At 37.1% G+C, this 20,696-nt stretch overlaps 1 protein-coding gene across 1 annotated transcript in view; it reads right to left on the bottom strand.

Moving 5' to 3' along the window:
- The window catches only part of GRM5 (glutamate metabotropic receptor 5), a 643,551-nt gene that overhangs the window by 604,261 nt on the left and 18,594 nt on the right, over positions 1-20,696 (bottom strand). The window contains exon 2 of the mRNA XM_070365141.1: positions 17,016-17,877. Coding sequence (XP_070221242.1) covers positions 17,016-17,676 — 661 coding nt within the window. The 5' untranslated portion in view covers positions 17,677-17,877. The remainder of the gene's footprint in view (positions 1-17,015; positions 17,878-20,696) is intronic.

Raw genomic sequence — 20,696 nt, 5'->3', positions numbered from 1 at the left:
ATGCAACGCTTTGCTTCCTAAGAAAGCTAGTATTTAGTTAAATATACTTACATTACCTGAATTTTTTTTGCCAGCAATTATTTAAAAATTCAATCTTGCTGTATTATAAACAGTCAAATACTGAGTCTTAAAAGTTGTTCATACCCTTTTAAAGTTAATACAGGAATTTAATCTTTTTTACTTGTGGCATTTGTAATAGTTGTTGTTATTAATTTATCTAAGAAAAACTTTTAAATACAAAGGTAAATACCACATAAAATATGTTCATTTATACACTTTTCATAATTGTAAAAAATAAAAATTGTCTACTGGCCCTCATATCTGTAATGTTGTGGAGAAAAGATAATAGATAACCATTGTTAATAATGTGCATAAAAGGTATGGAAAATAAGGAAATTGTTCTCTTTACAATGTTAAGTTTAAAAATGTGAACAAAAATTGCAAAATTTAAAATTAGTTATAACTAGTTATTAAAATCATGCATAAGATAGGTAAAAAGATACCAAAAATGTTTTATTGCTGTTATATTAAGGACTTTTAAGATTACTTTTTACTTTATTCTTTTCCAAATGTTAAATAATATCTATATATTACTTTTGTATCTGGAAACAATATATGTTTTTAAATGTATCATTTGTGCCTGTCTTGTTTTTACTATCATTTAAGTTGTTTTCAGCTACCAGAAAGATAGGATGACGATGCTTCAAAGTGCAAACACAGGCCAAGAATTTACATTTGAATCCATTATTAGGCCAAGAAAAATATACTTCTAATAATTAAATTGGTAGTAATGGATGATATTTATTGACTGCTTGCTATGAACTGCACACCATAAATGTTTTATATATTTAAAAGGCTCATTTAATTTGCACAATAAATAGTTGATGTAGGTCAGCCAGTATTCTTAATTTCTGTGACTCAGTTCCCACATCTATAAAACTGAGATAATGATAGTACCATCTCATATGATTGATGTATTGGATGAATCCATGTATGTACAAGAACCATGTAGTACAAGAACTCAGCAAAGTGCCTGGACATCCGGGAAACACCTTGCAATGGCTCTCTACCATCATCAGCAACATCAACATCATCAATCACTGAACAATTGAAGCTGAGATGTACAGAGGTTATGATGTAACTTGCTCAAATTTTGGCCTATTTAACCATAGAGTCTAAGCCCTTAGACTCAATGATAAAAACAGTAAAAATATAAATCTTTCAATATAACAAAAACACAATTGCTTGTAAAACTGAGTGTCCTTAAAATAAATGTTCTCTGAACATTAAATTTCCTTTCCAACTGGTATCCTGCCACCAGGAAGTCTGCTACTTTATAGACAAGTTATTTAAATTTCTAAACCCTGAGTTTCTCTTTCCTAAAATTGAGATTGAAAAAAGAACACAAAATAACAGCTACGATTTTTTGAACTCTTACTGTTACAGTTATCATTACTGTACTTACTGTGGTGAAAATGTTATTAATGAAGTCTTTGACTAGCATCTAATTTTCACAGTACTGTACTCAATATTTTGTAAAAGCAAAATATTTTGTGAAAGTCCAAGCATATAGATCTTGGCACACAGTAAGTGTTCATTTAATATTTAATTAAGATATCAGGCAGCTTTAGATTTACAAAGTGCATTAACTGATTATTCAATTGACCATCATAACAAAACATGAGTACAGAAAGTGCAGATGTAGTCTTCTGTCCTCTTGCAAATGAGAATTCATGTATTCAGAAAGGTTCAGTGAACTTCCCAAGGTCATCCCAAAGTGGGAAATCAAATATGGTCTCCGGAATAATTCCAAGATTAATACTCTTTCCACTGATCTCAAAACCAAATTCTTTGATGTGGTACCTGGATCAAAAGTCAAGTTTTCCATATTCAAATTCAATCACTTCAGCATTTCTGCTTTTCTTCAGGAATGGTTAAGGCATTTCAGAAATTGTGTACAACTTCTGAAAGTCCAATAATGACCACTTTAGTGTGTTGTATATAAAGAGCTTGAGAGCTTATTTTTCTTCTTCATGTTTACAGATGATATTTTTTCTTTCTATTGATGGCACAAGTATTATATTCTCAGTCTCTTTAAACCTTCTCAATTCAGTTCAGTCTCTCAGTCGTGTCCGACTCTTTGTGATCCCATGGACTGCAGCACGCCAGGCTTCTCTGTCCATCACAAACTCCTGGAGTTTACTCAAACTCATGTGCATCAAGGTAATGATGCCATTCAACCATCTCATCCTCTGTCGTCCCCTTCTCCTCCCGCCTTCAATCTTTCCCAGCATCAAGGTCTTTTCAAATGAGTCAGCTCTTCGCATCAGGTGGCCAAAGTTTTGGAGTTTCAGCTTCAACATCAGTACTTCCAGTGAATATTCAGGACTGATTTCCTTTAGGATGGACTGGTTGGATCTCCTTGCAGTTCAAGGGACTCTTAAGAGTCTTCTCTAACACCACAGTTCAAAAGCATCAATTCTTTGGCGCTCAGTTTTCTTTATAGTCCAACTCTTACAACCATACATGACTACTGAAAAACCAGTAACCATATACAATAAAGAAACCTTCTAACCATACACAATAATTTGCCATCTTCTGACAAAGTGAAGGTAAAAGAAAAGTATATAATAGGCTTTGAGGCTAGGTTCCCGACAAATCCAAAACACTATTGCCTAAAGTCACAAAGCAGCACAGCCTCCTGAAAAAAGGCATTTTTCAAGTAAGTGAAACCAATTCGGTACAACCATTAATTCCAATGATTACTCAAAAGAACTTGATGCTTTTTAGAGAGTTTAAGACTCAGAAAAGACTCAGAGATGAGGGGGAGGCTTGAAAATTTAAAGAAAAATCCAGATACCACATAACATCAAAATTAGAGATAGGTTTGAGATAATAACTTTGCTCAAAGAATGCTAAGTTTGTACCAAGAAAAATGTAGTATGATTAAAAGGGAGAAAAGGTTTCTTTATTTAAGTTTTCTGAGTGTTCCCCATAACTAGATATTTATCAGAAGTCTGAAGTTCAGAAAATAAATTATTTCAACTTTGTTAAGCCAGAGAATATCTTAATTACTAGTGATAATGTATGATAATGCATTTCACAGCTTATTGTTTGCGGTTATCTGCTATATCTGTCAGTGAGGGAGATTAAAATCTTTCCTTTTTATTAAATAAAAAAAGCATTTTTCTGGCACCTAGATCAGATCTCCTATCTTGAATGGAACAAAAACTTCATAATAGACCAGGGACATTAAACAATATTAACAAAACCAAAACTAGGTCACCAATGGCACTTCACATGGCTCCCTTCAATTCCAGAATACTAAGCACAAGGCAAGTATACAATCATATTGTGTTAAACAAAATGATGGAGCACACTGCTTATTTCTTTTTATTTTTTTCTTCTGACAGAGATATCCATCCCTATTCACCTAAGTCATGTAAATATCCTGCTTATAGGATAACATATCTCACTGGTATTATTTGGTAAGGACTGGTAAGTGGAGACTGCTTTGAGGAAAAAAAAATCTTTATATTCTCTATAATTTTCTAAATTACATACACTTAATAGAGACTTCTTTCAATCAATTTGCTTAATACATTAATCTCTTGCCAGACAGGTGCACTTTATGAGTTCCTGCTTACACATACCCTATTCTTTCTATAAGTGTACATTTTATCTTAGTATGAGATCAGGGTTTGGTTATATATCTGAGAAAAGTCACATGCTGACAAGTGTTTCCATCTTACCTTTTTACCTTTTCATATCATCTTACCTTTTCATAATATATAAATGATATATTTCATATATCATTTCATAATATGTTTCATATTACCTTTTCATATTTCATACTATGACAGAGTCTAGCTCATAGTATATTCCCAGTAAATGTTTAATGAGCAAATTCATTCATTCATTATAGCATCACTTGGACTTCAAGCTCTATTAAGTATGCTTTTCTATACTATATACTTGTATTGAAATATATTGCACTTTGTCAAAAATGTATAATACATTTTATGTAAAATATTCTCTCAAATCAAAAGTTTTGCTCCCAGTTTTTAATTATTTTCATAATTTTGTGCAATTCAGTAAATGAAAGTACCTACAAATTGCCAAATAATTTGGAATTTTTTCATTATTAATAACAGTTTACTGTTATTGATTGCATATAAATATAGATTTATGTAATTAATATTGCCAGCCTGATTCACCACCATATATTTTTAATAAAAATGTAGAGTTTCAATATTAATTGTAAGAAAATTAATTATTGTTTATATTTGTTATTTCCTCTGGATATGAGGAGGGAGGTAGGAGGGGGGTTCAGGATTGGGAACATGTGTACACCCGTGGGGGATGCATGTTGATGTATGGCAAAACCAATACAATATTGTAAAGTAATTAGCCTCTAATTAAAATAAATAAATTTAAATTAAAAATAAATAAATTAAAAAGAAAAAAACAACTAAGAATTATTAATAATTATGCTCATCTATGAAACCAATACTTTGGCCACCTCATGCAAAGAGTTGACTCATTGGAAAAGACCCTGATGCTGGGAGGGATTGGGGGCAGGAGGAGAAGGGGATGACAGAGGATGATGGCTGGATGTCATCACCAACTCGATGGACATGAGTTTGGGTAGACTCCAGGAGTTGGTGATGGACAGGGAGGCCTGGTGTGCTGTGATTCATAGGGTCGCAAAGAGTCAAACACAACTGAGCAACTGAACTGAACTGAACTGATAAGGGATGAGGAGCAACAGTTAGAACTAGACATGGAACAACAGACTGGTTCCAAATAGGAAAAGGAGTACGTCAAGGCTGTATATTGTCACCCTGCTCATTTAACTTATATGCAGAGTACATCATGGGAAACGGTGGGCTGGAGGAAGCACAAGCTGGAATCAAGATTGCCGGGAGAAATACCAGTAACCTCAGATATGCAGATGACACCACCTTTATGGCAGAAAGTGAAGAAGAACTAAAGAGCCTCTTAGTGAAAGAGGAGAGTGAAAAAGTTGGCTTAAAGCTCAACATTCAGAAAACGAAGATCATGGTATCTGGTCCCATCACTTCATGGCAAATAGATGGGAAAACAGTGGAAACAGTGGCTGATTTTATTTTTCTGGGCTCCAAAATCACTGCAGATGGTGACTGCAGCCACGAAATTAAAAGATGCTTACTTTTTGGAAGGAAAGTTATGACCAACCTAGACAGCATATTCAAAAGCAGAGACATTACTTTATCAAGAAAGGTCTGTCTAGTCAAGGCTATGGTTTTTCCAGTGGTCATGTACGGATGTAAAAGTTGGGCTATAAAGAAGGCTGAGCACCAAAGAATTGATGCTTTTGAACTGTGTCATTGGAGAAGACTCTTGAGAGTCCCTTGGACTGCAAGGAGATCCAACCAGTCCATCCTAAAGGAAATCAGTCCTGGGTGTTCACTGGAAGGACTGATGCTGAAGCTGAAACTCCAATACTTTGCCCACCTGATGTGAAGAGTGACTCATTTGAAAAGACCCTGATGCTGGGAAAGATTGAGGGCAGGAGGAGAGGGTGACCACAGAGGATGAGATGGTTGGATGGCATCACCAACTCAATGTACATGGGTTTGGGTAAATTCCAGGAGTTGATGATGGACACAGAGGCCTGGCGTGCTGTAGTTCATGGGGTCGCAAAGATTCGGACGTGACTGAGCCGAACTGATAATGGAGGAGAGTACTAACATGGGAACTGAAAACAATCAAATTAAATTTGATCATAAATAATATAGCCAGATAGCTTAACTTTTTCAGTTTCTTAATATAGTTTTTCTCTTTTCTCAATTTACTACAATAAAACCTATTATGGGCTTCATTTTTAAATTTTTTTCAAATTCCATAAAATTGACATTAAACTAACATAATACTTCAATATGTCTTACTTTTAAATTTCTCCAGCTTCTTTAAAGGGTATAAAGCCATCATGCAGCAATGCAAGAATACAGCTTTCCTTAATATTAATGGCCCTCTACTCTCTTCAAGAAGAATCAAAGATTGAATTCTGAACCAAAATCTGGTGAAAAGCTGATATAAAACTTCTAAAAAATGTTACACAATCAACAAAAAAAGAAATATGATGAAAGAATTGTCAAAGATACAAATTTTTTTGTTTTTAGAGTCCTTGAGAAAAGGAGCATAGACACACTCTTTTTGCTTTGCTTATTTGCTATCTACTTCTCATTGTAGCTATGGGTAAGATTGACTTTCAAACAATATTAGTAATAATATACTAATAATAGCATAAACATTTGTATTTTGATACCACTTCACAGATTATAAAAAAACAGGTAATTTGTGATAACACATTAAATAATTGATAAATAAGTTATTACTGTCATTGTTATAGCTGAGCTTTAATGATGTGTAAGACAGCATCTGTTTTGTTTATAAACTAGAATAGCTATTAAATATAGTCCATTTATTATTATTAAATATTTATTATTAATTTATTTAATTTTATTATTATAATTTATATTGACTAATATTTATAGTATATTTACATTATATTATATATTTATATTAATTATGATATAATTAATATTAACTTATATTAATATATTATAACTTAATGTTATTATTTATTTTTAGATATAGTCTGTTTTATTTCCTGAAGTCCATGTTATATCCTTTCAGCTTTAAACTCAAGCCCATGGCATGCCTCAATGTGCTACAGCTTAGCTTTCATTAACAAAGTTGCAGTTACTGACGAGTGAAGGTGATGGAGCAAGTCTAATTTGAAATTTATAAAGAAGTTATGGAACCATTGTGCTTTTTTTTACTACAAAAGATATTCATGTTCTTTATAAAAGTGACAATTCAGAAGTGCTTACAATACAGCATCAACTTTCCACCTATAATCTCGTGTTTATATAACCTGATTCCCTCCTGGCCCCCCTACCTGCACCCTCACACACTGGAGATAATGGTGTAAGCAGTCTAGCGAGGACTCCTCAGACCTTGTTCATTATACCACACCACAATGCATCTCAGCTACTGGAGGAGAGGTTGTGGGATCCAGTTACAATTGTTCCAAAGCACTAAGAACCCTATGTCACAATACGTGATTACAGACCCAACTTCCAAAAGGAAAATCAGGAAGAATCTAAAACTCACTGTATTTACTGTTCACTTTCCTGGCTAACTTTCCATCTCATCCAATAATCAATTTTAACCAACCAAAGCCAAACTGAAACATTATCGATGCATTTGTCTTCATGCCCAAGGTAAGGCAAGGCAAGTCCCTGGCAGGCAAATTTAGAACGCACTTATTGAGCACTTGCTTTGTGCCAAACATTAACTGCTTTATGCTTACTTTTCAAAACAGTCTTATGGGGCAGGAATTATCATCTCAGTTTAATAATGAGGAAACTAAATAACTTACTTGTCCAAAATCCATCCAACTAGCAAGAATATTAATCAGGATTTTCATTCAAACCTGCCTGTGTTCATACTACTACTTAGAGTGATCTAAAAGGTCAAGAAATGTAAATTCTTGAGATGTCTTTGCAACACACTGGATTTAAGGTTATGACTCCACTGCAGCTTGCCTATTTCATTGAACAACTTTTATTTCTAAAAGCGCTCTCTCATGTTTTATCAAACATTTTTTTTTAGTAATGGTAAATGATCTTCACACTCTAAAGACACCTTAAATTTGAAATGACATTGTCACAGAAGAATAAACATCTGTATGTGAATTGCATTTCTCTAAAAGAGAAAAGCAGAATTAGTTGCTTGTAAGCTTATTTTTTTTTTTTTAGCAGTAAGACACAGTAAGGAAAACACTGTAAATGGTAACCATATACACATATGGCTATATGCATCTAAAGATAAAAATTTACAAAGCAGTATCTACTCTATCATGTAATATATTGATATTTATATTCTACTCTATACTAACTGCTGGTCACAAGCAACTAAGTTGGTTTTACAATGAATTCATGCCCATGATGTTTTTTTTTTTTTTTGGAAAAAAAAAACCACTGACTAGATATTTTTCTCTTTTAAAAAACCCTTTCTGAATATGTGAAAAATGATGCATAAAAAGCATCACTGGGGCATGATCTCTGGTTTCAAAGTCCCCTAAGATGAACACATCTGACTATTACATCTCTTGCCAAAATACATCCTCAATTCAACATTTGGTTAAATTGAGAAGTCTCTCTGGAGTATTTGCAAATGTGCCAAGATGAGGTTTTATAACTCCTAGTTCTGATGAATTCCAAAGAAGTTTTTAATACATAAGGCTACAACATTTAACAATATGTCTTCCTGTGCTGAAAAAAATTGTACCATAAGGCTTCCTCCCATAATTGGCATCTGAAGGACGGGCTGGGGCATCTGCAATGGAGATGAGAATAGAAACAACCAGGTACAGTCTGTACTTATCATCAGACGCACACAAAGGTCCTCTATGAGGGCAACTTGTTGCCACATGCCTCCTTCTTAATTCATTTTCTTTTTACTATAATTAAATCCTTCCATGGGAACAAGGAAAGGTGCTGCTTTCAAAGTCAGATACAAAGACACAGGAAATATGCTCAAAAGATTTTCTCAAAAGAAGGATGAACAGTGTCTTGTTTCCTATGAAGGGAAGAGACTCATAGATGTGTATTCTACTTTTCCTTGAAGCAACACCTATCCCAGTATACAGGGAGGGAGTCTGGGCTTAATTAAAAAGAGTTGTGTGTTAAGTCACTCAGTTGTGTCTGACTCTGCAGCACCATGGACAGTAGCTCACCAGACTCTTCTGTCCATGGAATCCTCCAGGCCAGAATACTGGAGTGGGTAGCCTTTCCCTTCTCCAGGGGATCTTTCCAACCCAGGGATCAAACCCAGACCTCCTGCATTGCAGGCAGATTCTTTACTATCTGAGATACCAAAGAGTTGGCCTTGGGTCCAAATCCTTGCTCTGTCACTAAGTAGCTGGAGTATTATGGGAAAAATCACTTTCTCTTTCCATATCTATTCTCTAACCTAAAAAAAAAAAAAAAAAAGTAATTTTATCAGACTATCTGATGGGATAAATGAATCAACTAGAAAATTAATGACACAATATAGTATAAATGACCATGCTTTAACTCATAGAATAACAGAATCTCAATTAAACATTTGGTTGTCAAGAAAGGGAGTTGTCAAAAAGGACAAATAATCCAACTTCCTCATCACCCACCTGAGGTTTAAGTTCATTTCTCCAGAGCCCATCCGTGAGGTTATTTATTCCAGTCTTGTACACAGGACTTAACAAGAACTTACCCTCTACCTCTTAGAGACATAATTCTTACATTGAATGTGAAAACAAAATTTTGTACAGGAATCTTGAGTTGTGAGACTCAACTTTGTTAATGATCATGTAGAAGTAAAGTCGCTCAGTCATGTACAACTCTTTGAGACCCCATGGACTGTAGTCTACCAGGCTCCTCCCATGGGATTTTCCAGGAAAGAGTACTGGAGTGGGTTGCCATTTCCTTCTCCAGAGGATCTTCCCCACCCAGGGATCGAACCCAGGTCTCCTGCATTGTAGGCAGATGCTTTACCATCTGAGCCACCAGTGAATGATCATGTAAAATAAGGCCAAATTATTTATCCTTACTGTTTGTTTCCTCAAATGTAAGATAAAGGGGTTATTAAATGCTTGCCTAAGATGCTTCCAATGTTAAACATTGTATAAAATTAACAATAGTGTTTCTGTCTGAATTAACATCATGACTATCTGAAGATTGATCTCAACTCTCAACACTATACAACTCCTGAAAGAAGCAAAATGAAACCCCCTTAAAAAGTACTCAGTAGGACCCATGCTGACGTTTCTCATCTTTCCAAACTAAATTGTTGTCTTCATAGAGTCACAGTTAGTGTCACCAAGTCCAAGCTCACCCTGCTTGCCATGTGATAGCCCAATAAATCCAAGGGACAAGATGTTGCAGCAAGGAGTATGACTTTATTCACAAAGCCGGATAACCGAGAAGACGGCAGACTAACTTCTCAAAATAACCACTTGTTGGGGCCTCGATGTCAGGTTCATTATGGATCAGAAATGGTGGAAGTGAGGAAACAAAGTAAAAAGATCTTTTCTTGTGTGTATCTCCTAGAATGGCAAGCCTCAGGCAGGCAGATGTGCTAGTTTCACATCCTCACCACCATTTCACAGGCACTATGAAATGGAATATCTCCTGCCACATCAATCAACAGGGAAGCCACAGCTGTCCATGCTTCTGGCCCCACAAAGTGAAGGTCGCTGCCACGTCAGCAAGCGGCAGATGAGGGCCTCCATCCTCACACAAGGAACTTAACAAAGTCACAGTCCTTCACAGGTGGGCAGTGAGCTAAACAAACGTACTTCAGGTTAAGGGTCAGGGAGGGGGCAGGACTCCCTGAGGCAGGGCATCATGTATGCTGCAATAACAAAAGCAGCAAAACACAGGATTAAAGTCACAGAAACAGATGGAATGTGGAGTCAAAATTAACCCTTCCCAGTTCGAGCAGTAGAAAAGATGTGATGGTGATTGTTTCCACTTTCCAGAAGTTTCTAAACACAGTCTATGAATCACATTGAAGGTCTTTCAACCAAAGCTTGATTGTTATCAAATTTTTAAATAATTGTTGGAAGAACCGTATCATCACCTGAAAGTTAGCCTGAAGACAATGCCAAAAGGATGTCACATTACCATTTCAACTTACTGGTACATTGTTTCCCCTGGAGCATCACTCAGATGTTTCCTTTTGTTTTGTTTGGCTAAAACAAATTAGCATCCCTTTATCATTAGGTGGAAGTAACTAATTCAAGAATCAGCATAAACAAAAAGCGGAGTTGGGTGTGAACAGGATTTTACAATTAATCAAGGGGAGGCATTTTGTCACCTCACTTTTATAGAGATCGAAACTGTGAAAACTTACAAGTGCCTGCTATTTGTCCACATGCTATATGTTCATTAATAGTGTGGTGGATACTATTTTAATACAAATACATTCATTCACCAAGCAGTCTTTGAGCATCTACTATATGCTAGGCACTCTGACAGGGGGTGCTAATGTACAGTAGAGTTTCAACTAAAGTCAGCAAAACTGGGCAGTTTGAAAACGCTGTAAGTCAACCATAGAGTACAATATACATGTTTTGTGCATAAAAGCCAATTTATAATTACTTTTCTCAATGAAACTGAGCTATATCAAAGGGAAGCATATAATAATGGAATATATGCAAGCGTCTGATTATTTAAAGCATTTGTACTTTAAGGAAAATATCAAATCTCTAGCTTTGAACCAGAGGTATGGGTGAGGCATTTAAATATTCTTTCTTGCCCATGGCATTTATTTCACTGAAAGCTTGAGAATATTAATGCATATTAATATATGTATTTTTGTTTTAATTTTGAAGTTTAAACATTATAATAGTATCCTATTTGGCAGTAGGGTTCAAGTTTAAAGTTACTGGAATGAAAATACTTATCCTGGAAACCATCTTGAAGGCATCTATTATTATACAATAATTTAACTTATATACAGAGTACATCATGTGAAATACCAGGCTGGATGACTCACAAACTGGAATTAAGATTGCTGGGAGAAATATCAATAATCTCAGATATGCAGATGATAGCACCCTAATAGCAGAAAGTGAAGAGGAACTAAAGAGACTCTTGATGAAGGTGAAAGAGGAGAGTGAAACACCTGGCTTAAAACTCAACACTCAAAAAGCCAAGATCATGACATCTGGGCCCATCACTTCATGGCAAATAGATGGAGGGGAAAGAGGAAACAGTGACAGACATTATTTTCTTGGGCTCCAAAAATCACTGTGGATGGTGACTGCAGCTACAAAAATTAAAAGAAGTTTGCTCCTTGAAAGAAAAGTTATGACAAACCTAGACAGCATATTTAAAAGCAGAAATATCACTTTGTTGAAAAGGTTTGTATAGTCAAAGCTATGTTTTTTCCAGCGGTCATTTACAGATGTGAAAGTTGGACTATAAAGAATGCTAAGAGCTGAAAAATTGATGCTTTCAAACTGTGGTGTTGGAGAAGATTCTTAAAATTCCCTTCAACTGCAAGGAGATCCAACCAGTCAATCCTAAAGGAAATCAACCCTGAATATTCATTGGAAGGACTGATGCTAAAGCTCCTATACTTTGGTCACCTGATGCAAAGAACGGACTCATTTGAAAAGACTCTGATGCTAGGAAAGACTGAGGGCAAGAGGATAAGGGGACAACAGAGGAAAAGATGATTAGATAGCATCACCAGCTTAATGGACATGAATTTGAGCAAGCTCCAGAAGATAGTGAAGGACAGGGAAGCCTGGCATGCTACAGTTCATAGGGTCTCAAAGAGTTGGACATGATTCAGCGACTGAACAACAAATAAAGAATTTGTGGTTACATAGGTAATGTTTCAGAGAAGGCAATGGCAACCCACTCCAGTATCTTGCCTGGAAAATCCCAAGGGTGTAGGAGCCTGGTAGGCTGCAGTCCACGGGGTCGCAAAGAGTTGGACACGACTAAACAACTTCACTTTCACTTTTCACTTTCATGCATTGGAGAAGGAAATGGCAACCCACTCCAGTGTTCTTGCCTAGAGAATCCCAGGGATGGGGGAGCCTGGTGGGCTGCCGTCTATGGGGTCGCACAGAGTCGGACACGACTGAAGTGACTTAGCAGCAGGAGCAGTAGCAGCAGCTAATGTTTATAGTTTTGATTAGGATCTACTAGGTGACTGAAACTGACTGTGGGTCAGGACAGCAACTGTGTGAGTGTTGACTGAGTGCTCTCACAAAGCTGAGGTCAAATGATCTAAGGTGGCCTCATCTGGACAACTGAGCAGCTCTCGTCCTTTACATGCTGAAGACAGGGTTCTAAGACAGGCAGACTACGAAGAAAGGACTCATTTCCACCAAGTTCTATTGACCAAAGCAAGTGAGAGTGGAAGGGAACTATCAAGTTGTACAGCGAAGAAGTCATTAGTGGAAGTCATCAGAGCCAAAGCAATTGACCTGCCACACTTCTCCACAGGCAAGCCCCACTCACTCTGTCAATGGACACATGTACCAAGGTTTCCAAATGTATGGCAGCAAAGGGCCCTTTAAACTTTCTTAGAGCACAGACAGTGGCTATTGGACTGACTCCTTTACAAGGAATACAATTTTCTTCTTCTTAGTCATTGCACATTCCTTTCCTCCATACAGCTGAAGTGCTAGAGTGCTCTGTCTTTAAAAATATTTTTTCTTTTTTTTTTTTTCATGCATTTAATATCTTTGCCTTCAAGGCCTAGTCAGTATTTCTGCATAATATAACAAGCCACAGTAAATTCACAGTCCTGTAATCTACAAATGGAGAAGGAAATGGCAACCCACTCCAGTAGGCTTGCCTGGAGAATCCCACGGACAGGGGAGCCTGACGGGTTACGGTCCATGGGGTCGCAGAGTCGGACATGACTGAAGCAACTTAGCACAACCTACAAAAACCATAAATCAAAGAAATGCAAGTGTAGGAGATTAACCTTGGAGCTGAAATCCAAGTCTCCTTGTGCTCTCCTCTGAAATTCAGCGATAGCACATGCATTCTCCAAGGAAGATCTTGAGACAGCCACCAAGAGGACTGAGTGACAAAGTACTGCCACATTTAAGCATAAAGTGAACAGGCAACATGGGGGGGACAAAAGATGTTTTTGAAAATAAGACATCTGCTTACAGACCTCAATGTCTTGTGTATAAAAGCATTTGGAAATTTCCATTCTCTTCAAGGAGGAGGAGTATCTACTGAGTGAAAGAGATAATTATTCGGACATGGGGTTAAGTTTGAGATACTGGAATAGGGTGACCTACTGCTAGAGAGAACTGCCCTAAACCAGCCAAGAAAAAGGCTCAAGTAAGACGTGGTGTTGTCATTTCATGAAAATCCTCCAGGGGCTTCCTGAAGGGCCAGGCAACAGAAAGGCAGGCATCCCTTTGAGGACTTCCAGGGTACCCAACAGAGTTGTATTTTGTTATACTCAAGCACTTTTCTGACCCTGGAGGTAAGGTTTACTTTATAAAACTTCCTACCACACTGCCCCTATGCTAATACATTTTAAGACAGAACACCATGTAACTTCACTAGCCACTTACTTGCTGAGGAGCCAAGCAATATAAATACCTCTTGATTAACCACATAAAACAACAAACCAAAGAGCATTTCTTCCGATTTTTAATGTTTGTATCCCAGTGGTATCTTCCAAATATTCTGTCCAAATTTGTCAACAAAATTTCTATTGGCCTATTTTTTAAAAAATAATTAAATTTGCCTAAATTTGGCAATCAAGATTTTATTCCTTTTTTTGCCCACAAAGAGAATATTTTCTGTTAATTATTAAGTCGCAATAGGTAGCCTATGCTTGTAACACACAACTTCAAATGTTTGCATATAGATGTTACATAAGAAAAGAAAGTCTTCCCTTCCACTCTATTCCTTAACTCCTTAGAATCCCTCCTCAGAAGGAAAAACTGTTATCAGTTTTGCTCTTCTCTTGAGAACAATTCTATGAAAGTTGAATCAAATGGCTTTTACAAACTCAATTTTATACAAATAACACACCATTTACATACAACTATGCTGTGCTTTTTTCATTTAAAATGATTGTGGAGATCATTATGATCTAATTATCTATAAAGTGCCTCATTTATTTTAATAGCCATGTAATAGTGTATTATGTGGACATATCATAATGTATTATATAATTCACTACTGGTGTACACTTAGGTTAAAAAAAAAAAAAGTTTAAATTAGTAAGAATCAACGATGACTAGTTTCTGTTTGAATACAATCTTGGATTAGTATCTCTTACAGACCGACCAACTCTTCTGAAGCTAGACGGAAGATACTGTCTCATCTTTTATTTATTGAAAACCCATGCCTTTTTAATTTTCACCAATTGTCAGTATTCATCCAGTTAAAATTTCACTATCAAATTCATTTTCTTCTCTAAGATTTCCACCCTGGCCTCCATCATCATGGAGCAGGATGTTATATTTTTTCTACTTCAATCTACTTTAGAAACATTTGTAACTCTGGTCATCTTGATTTATGGTTATGCAAGTATTAATGCATGCTCCACCTCCTTTGCCAGATTGCATACCCACTGAGGGTGATAATGCATGAAACATACTGCCATCCTTCACAGAATATTAGTATATTATTTGCATATTAGAACTTAATAAATATGTGCTGCAATGGCACCCCACTCCAGTACTCTTGCCTGGAAAATCCCATGGATGGAGGAGCCTAGTAGGCTGCAGTCCATGGGGTCGCAAAGAGTCAGACACGACTGTGCGACTTCACTTTCACTTTTCACTTTCATGCATTGGAGAAGGAAATGGCAACCCACTCCAGTGTTCTTGCCTGGAGAATCCCAGGGATGGGGGAGCCTGGTGGGCTGCTGTCTATGGGGTCGCACAGAGTCGGACACGACTGAAGCGACTTAGCAGCAGCAGCATAAATATATCCTCTGGGTGTATTTCTATTGGAGTCTACTAAATTCTAACAGGGTACTGAGTTAGAAATTTGTAGCTATAAGCCCCACTTCTGCCTCTCAAGTTGCTATCATGTATTTACTGGATGAATTATTTAAATTCTTGAAACATTTGTATTTTAAAATAGAAACAAAATATGTGGATTGTCTGTATCACTGCTTGTTGTGAGAATCAAATAAATTAGTGTTTTTGTAAGAAAAATCCCAGCATTATGGAAAAAAAATTTCAAAGGTCTCCTAGTCCAATCACCTATCCATTGCACAAAACTTCTATACATCAACATCTATGTAAATAATCCATAAAATTATGTATGAAAATTTCCAAAGGCATAGAAGTCTTAATCCAGTGTAGAGGCTTATTATTTTATGTTTGTGCAACTCTGAATATTATTGAGTGGCCACACAGTGCAATCCATATTACGCTACTTGACATTGAATGAAAGGTTTGCTAAATCTAACTGGTGATTGGCTCCCAACCTATGAAGTAGTCTTATTCTGGCCATTTCATTAATTTCCTAATAACTTAATCTCACAGTTTACAAGACTAGATTATTTGGAACGTACAGACAGTGTTATTGCAGAATTTTAGAATCTCAGCTAATCCTAACAAAGTATTGTTCATCTTCTTTGGTATACCACAGTGTTTAAGCACAGGCAGCATGCTTTCTTAGAAAGAGTGTTGCATGATGAGCAAACCTCACGATTTGCGTGTCTTAACCTCTGTAGGTCCAATCAAACCTATCGTTCAAACAGTCTTGGTTGAGAATTAACAAATTATACAAAAGAACTTTAAAAGCACTATCAACAATAAATAAGGCTAATATTATCTGGTATAAGACCTCAGTCATGTTTTCCTCCCTCACAATGCTTTCAGCATAAAGCAGCAATAAATTTCAAAACCAACTAACATTAAATTATTAAAACTTACACTTCCAGAGAATGTCTCATACAAGGATAGAACTAACACATCTCCATTTCAGATTTAACCAGACACACTACTGAAAGATAGTTGTTAGAGTAAACTGTTTGGTCATTTCCTCTTACAACATACCTGGGCCAGATCTGGCTGCCTTGAGGCCTGATGTGTACTTAAGGGTAACTCCCTTTAACACAGAGCCTCTCAGAGGGCACTCAGAGCAACTGTTGAAAATGTCAGGAGTTCAGTGAAGATCTGGAACTTAAAAGTCCCTAGCATCATTATAGAAGAGGTACAAATAATATAATAGTAAGCCAAAACAAACAAACATAAAGCATACATTTTGCCAAATGATGGCCAGGTATCCAGTCGCCTTAGCTTAAATCTGTATTGCTCTAGACATCCTCTATCCTGTCCCTTCTTATATAACTGGTATAACTGAGACACTCAAAGAATCTCAAATGATGAGGACAATTTTAGCCCTCAAACCTTGAAATGCTAACTGGGAGGCTAGAGGGCACGAGACATACTCAGAGTGGTAAAGACTCACCTTCTGTGTGCACGGCCGACACGTAGGTCCAATTGTACCTCTTCACGATGTCCACCATGGCGCGTGCCTGCTGGGCATCGGAAGGCACGACCCTCATGAAGTACTTGAACAGAGTTTTGTCGCTCAGATCCATGCTTGTGGCCGAGTAGGCGATTTGAGGTATGTTGAAAAGCTGGAGCAGGTTCTGGACCTGAATGGCCACCGAACTGGAGCCCGGCCCGATGACCCCCACAATGGGCTTCTTGGAGCGGAAGGACGATGAAGAGCCATCCACGCAGCGCACCAGGCCTTCCTCTTCCTCCGAAGAAATGAGCGAGTCCCTTATGAACTCAATGCTCTGCTCCAGGGCCACGGCCGAGTGCCAGCAGGAGTCCCGGATCTCGCAGCCCAGCGTGATGTTGGGCAGGAGCGTGGGGTCCGAGTTGATCCTCTCCAGCGTGTGCAGCATGGCCTCCACCCGCTGGATGCCGTACTGCTCCCGCACCGCCCCGCACTTGCGCTCGTGAACCTTGTCCACCGTGGGCTGGTGGTGGACCGAAAACAGAGCCCCGATGATGATGTCGCCCGGCATGTGCGCCACCACCCTCCGCTCGCTGGACTGTGCGCTCCCACGGACATTTTCTTTCAAAAGCAGGACTGACAGGATCAACAGAAGGACCATTTTAGGGAAGGAGTTCAAGCTAATAAAGACAGCATGGTGGGGAAAATTTAGGAGGGTTCTGACATATGGAATCCAACGATGTCCAATGGTGAGTGGCAACCCAAAAAGTCAGCCAGTACTTTAGATGCGCTCGCTAAAGGACCATCATGTCTCCAGGGACCATGTGGTTAAATGCATCCATGTGATCATCATCTTCAACACCTGGAACAGTAAACAGAAAGGGGATTTAACAACAGAAGTATAAGCAGTTTGGGAACTTCTGTTTATGGTAGCAGAGAAAGAGAGTGCTTATGATGTAACTTGAAAAAAAGAATCCCCAAATCTTTTTCTTGTCTCCTTTGTTATTTTGTGATTCAATAAAAGCAGCTTGCTAAGCATCTTGACCCTACTTTGCTTAGGTTAATTTCTTTATTTGTTCGTATGGAATAAGTTGCTCAGTTGTGTTCAACTCTCTGAGACTCCATGGACTGTAGCCCCCAGGCTCCTGTGTCCATGGAATTCTCCAAGCAAGAATACTGGAGTGGGTTGCCATTTTCCTTCTCCAGGGGATCTGCTCAACACAGGGATCAAACCTGGGTCACCTGCATTACAAGCAAGTTCTTTACCATCTGAGCCACCAGAGAAGCCCTATATGGAGTACACAAAACCAAAAATTATGTGTGGGAGGTCAACCTATATTATCACACAGAGGTGAGGGAAAGTATCCTAAAATAAGAAGCATGTCATGAACAAAAATCTTAAAAAAAAAAAAAATCCCAAAATGTTAAACACTAGTGATATCCAATAAAAATAATGGGTTTTTTTGCTTCTTTTTCTAAAACGTTCTTTGTTTCCTTCCAAATTTCCAGCATTGGACATGTATTGAGTATGCAATTAAAAAAAAGTTACTTCAAAAAAAGCCTACATCTTCCCTTTCAAATGCAATATAAAGCAAGTTGAATGATCTTCCCAACAAGTATTGTTTAGTTTCCATATAATACAGAAAATAACAAATGAGGCCAGATTGATATTTGCACATTAAATGAACTATAGGATAGAAGGAAGAGGTATGGAAGATTTATAAAGTAAAGCAACCCCAAGTACATAGGCATAGTGAAATGTGTACCAACTTTTGCAGAAAATAATATTCAAATTCCAGTTATGCTACTAAGAACTGTTACTAAATTGTTTTAACCTCTCAGCACCAGAATTTTGTCATCTGAAAAATGGGGATAACATGTGCTAGGCTGCCCTTATGGGAATTAATATAAGATATCAGCTATGCAAATGTTTTGTATGTTGAAAAGGGGCTATATAAAGAGATGATTTTTTTTTGTTATTAAATTTCCAAGGGCATTTGGTGGCTAGGTGGTGAGGACAGAAAATTCTCTGGCAACCCACTTAATTCTCCAGAGTCTTCAAAGTAATTACAAAGTCCTGTAATAAAATTGACAGTAATCAGTCCTTTACTCCTGATTCAGGAAAAATTTCCACATCATGAAGACTCAAAGGGCTGGAAAGATGAGTATGTAGAACTACACTTCCAAGTAGAAACTTAAGACAGCTATGAATACAGTCATCTAATTCAGTTTAAACTCCTGGGAATAAGAAAAAAAATTGCCCCAGGTTGCCTACAGCAAATTCTAGCATGATTTGTAAAAAAAAAAAAAAAAGAAAGAAAGAAAAACAATGGACAGATTGGTGATTTGGTTTATTTAAAGGGTTGTTCAAAAGACTTATTTTTTAAGATATCCACTCCTCCAGCCAAGGATGTCAAATTGTTTTAAAGTGACTAATTCCCTAATCTGTCTCTTTCAAAGACAGGTGATGTTGCTTCAGGAATTTATGTAATTATGATGCTTCTTCAAGAATACTAATGGTTTTCAAAACTCATCAGATCCGCAAAAATTCTAGTCCAGACACAAAATGAATATAACCTGAATCACATTTCTAATCACTCTCACCTTCATTTTCACCATTTCCTTCCACTGGCTCCTATGGCAACAGAAAAAGGCTTCCTCTATATATTGCCAAACACACATACACACACACACACAAACCTGTCATCAAAATAGCTAGATGTTCCAGAACAACCAGATTTTTAGCAATATTTAAAGGAAAAATCAGCTTCTGTATGGAAATTGGCACTGTAAGCAAGGGGGGAAGGAAGCAAAGATGTTTTGTCACTGGGAAATTATCTGAATATTCTCAAGCTTTCCCTTCACTTTGCTTAGCAAAGACTTGGAGACCAATGCTTATTCTCATGATCATGTGAATTCTACTGCAGACAGAAAAAATCTGAAGTAAAAGCAAACAATCTCTCATTAAATCCAGAGTGTTAGCGAGAAAATCTAGTAAGCAAACAAGGCTCATTTTTATTATGTAAGAACATCAAAGTGATGTGAGGCTAGAAGCAGCACATCAAACTAATGAATTTTAAATACCAGTTTCATGTATTTATTAGTTGTTTCCAGCAAGCCCCATGTACTGAGAATATATATATGTGTGTGTATATGTGTATATATATATATACATATATATATAATCTTCTCATGATAGGCTAAATTATTTAACTCATTCAATGAATATCTATTAACTATGGAGTGGGAGAGACTAATGTAACAAGTGCAGTGAAGTACACTGATGATTACCCTTATTATCTTTCATTGAGCACTCATCATACACCAGGCATTTATTCATTAACTTATTGAACATATATTTATGTCCCATGCTATGACTCTCTCCTGGGAATCAAATATTCAAGAGAGAACAGGGTGTACATGCTTACCACACTCATGGAGATTACAGATGAATACACTAAAAACCTGACTTTAGCTGGAACCTGATGAATGCAAACAATAAAATGAAGAAAGAAACTAAGTCAGTCATGTGAAAAGTGTGGTTAGAACATAAAGGGTGAGTGCAACTGTGGTACAAGATGAGATTGGAAAGATAAGAAAGGGCCAGACCATGTAGGGTCTGGTAAGCTCATCAAAGGAATTTGGAGCGTAAGTGCAACCGAAAGCCATTGAAGAGGTGTA

This window comes from Bos mutus, chromosome 29 (assembly GCF_027580195.1).
Source record: "Bos mutus isolate GX-2022 chromosome 29, NWIPB_WYAK_1.1, whole genome shotgun sequence".
Lineage (NCBI taxonomy): Eukaryota > Metazoa > Chordata > Mammalia > Artiodactyla > Bovidae > Bos > Bos mutus.
The sequence above is the reverse complement of the archived record's forward strand: the minus strand, read 5'-3'. Positions and strand labels throughout refer to the sequence as shown.